The 1,571-nt window shown below is 49.7% G+C and overlaps 1 protein-coding gene across 2 annotated transcripts in view; it reads right to left on the bottom strand.

Annotated features, from left to right (window-relative positions):
- LOC106815702 (charged multivesicular body protein 1b-like) overlaps positions 1 to 985 on the bottom strand; it is a gene marked incomplete at its 5' end in the record, with an annotated part of 1,449 nt that extends 464 nt beyond the window's left edge. For both annotated transcript variants that reach the window (XM_014820202.1, XM_014820203.1), the window contains 2 exon segments: positions 308 to 383; positions 834 to 985. In XM_014820202.1, the coding sequence (XP_014675688.1) occupies positions 308 to 383; positions 834 to 985 (228 nt within the window).
- Positions 986 to 1,571: the final 586 nt, after the last annotated feature.

Here is a 1,571-nt window from a genome sequence, read left to right as displayed (position 1 = left end):
AGGAGGGAGAGACAGAGAGAGATAGAGAGAGAGAGAGAGGGAGGGAGGGATGGAGAGAGCGGGAAGTCATTGGGATGGAGGGAGAGACAGAGAGAGAGAGAGAGAGAGAGAGAGAGAGAGAGAGAGAGGGAGAGAGGGAGAGAGGGAGGCAGGGAGCGAGGGAGGAAGGGAGCGAGAGAGAGGCTGGGAGAGAGATGAGTCATATGTGAGGGCTTCATTGTATTGAAGTAATGGCAAACTGATACAGTTTAGACACAAACAATTCACAAAGAAAATTAATTGAATAAATAAGAAATAGGAGACTCACTTGTTCAACAGATGCTGCAGTGCTGACGCCTAGTGAAGTGGTGCCACCTTGAGGCAGTTCAAGGTTCAATTCGAGTCTGGAAATAGTAACACATATATATGATATATATCCTCTATAGAACCCTCTATAGAAAGGTCACCTGTCTATAAAGGACATTTTGGGGTTTCCCTTGATTGACCCCTACATACAGAATTGACTGCATGTATATATAAATGTATTTATTTATTTACAGATTTAAATCTCATACATGAGTTGCTTGCTATCAGTCCTATGCAATTTTGCATCTAGAGTGCAATACTCACATCTAGCTCCCACTTAAACCACTTTAACACACACCGCACGCGCAATCTTCAATACCAGGGGGCGCCGCTACCATCCATCATCACCCGCCGCCATCTCAACCATCCTGACGCATACCGCACACCACGTGTGCCACCAGAGGGCGCCGGCACCACTTGCACCCTCACACCTCGACGACCCGTCGCAATCGACGTCGCTCTCCACGCGGCCACCAGGGAGCGCTTACCCGGCCTCGTCGGCGACCTGGTGCATGAGGCCGTCGACCTCGTTCTGCGGCGCTGTGACGGTCGTTGTCGAGCTCATCGCGTTCTCCATGGACGCTGACTGCACGTCCAGGTCCTCAAACTGCTTCTCAAACTTATCCATCAACGTCGACACCTACAGGTAGCGAGTGAGCGAGAGACAGGTCAATTAGAGGTCAATTAGAGGTCGATTAGAGGTCATCGCGTTCTCCATGGACGCTGACTGCACGTCCAGGTCCTCAAACTGCTTCTCAAACTTATCCATCAACGTCGACACCTACAGGTAGCGAGTGAGCAAGAGCGAGGTCAATTAGAGGTCAATTAGAGGTCGTTGTCGAGGTCATGGCATTCTCCATAAACGCTGACTGCACGTCCAGGTCCTCAAACTGCTTCTCAAACTTATCCATCAATGTCGACACCTAGAGGTAGCGAGTGAGCGAGAGCGAGGTCAATTAGAGGTCAATTAGAGGTCGTTGTCGAGGTCATGGCATTCTCCATGGACGCTGACTGCACGTCCAGGTCCTCAAACTGCTTCTCAAACTTATCCATCAATGTCGACACCTACAGGTAGCAAGTGAGCAAGACAGGTCAATTAGAGGTCAATTATAGGTCGATTAGAGGTCATGGCGTTCTCCATGGACGCTGACTGCACGTCCAGGTCCTCAAACTGCTTCTCAAACTTATCCATCAATGTCGACACCTACAGGTAGCAAGTGAGCAAG

The sequence above is a fragment of the Priapulus caudatus genome, unplaced genomic scaffold (assembly GCF_000485595.1).
Source record: "Priapulus caudatus unplaced genomic scaffold, Priapulus_caudatus-5.0.1 Scaffold1179, whole genome shotgun sequence".
Lineage (NCBI taxonomy): Eukaryota > Metazoa > Priapulida > Priapulimorpha > Priapulimorphida > Priapulidae > Priapulus > Priapulus caudatus.
This window is presented reverse-complemented; position numbering and strand designations above follow the sequence as displayed.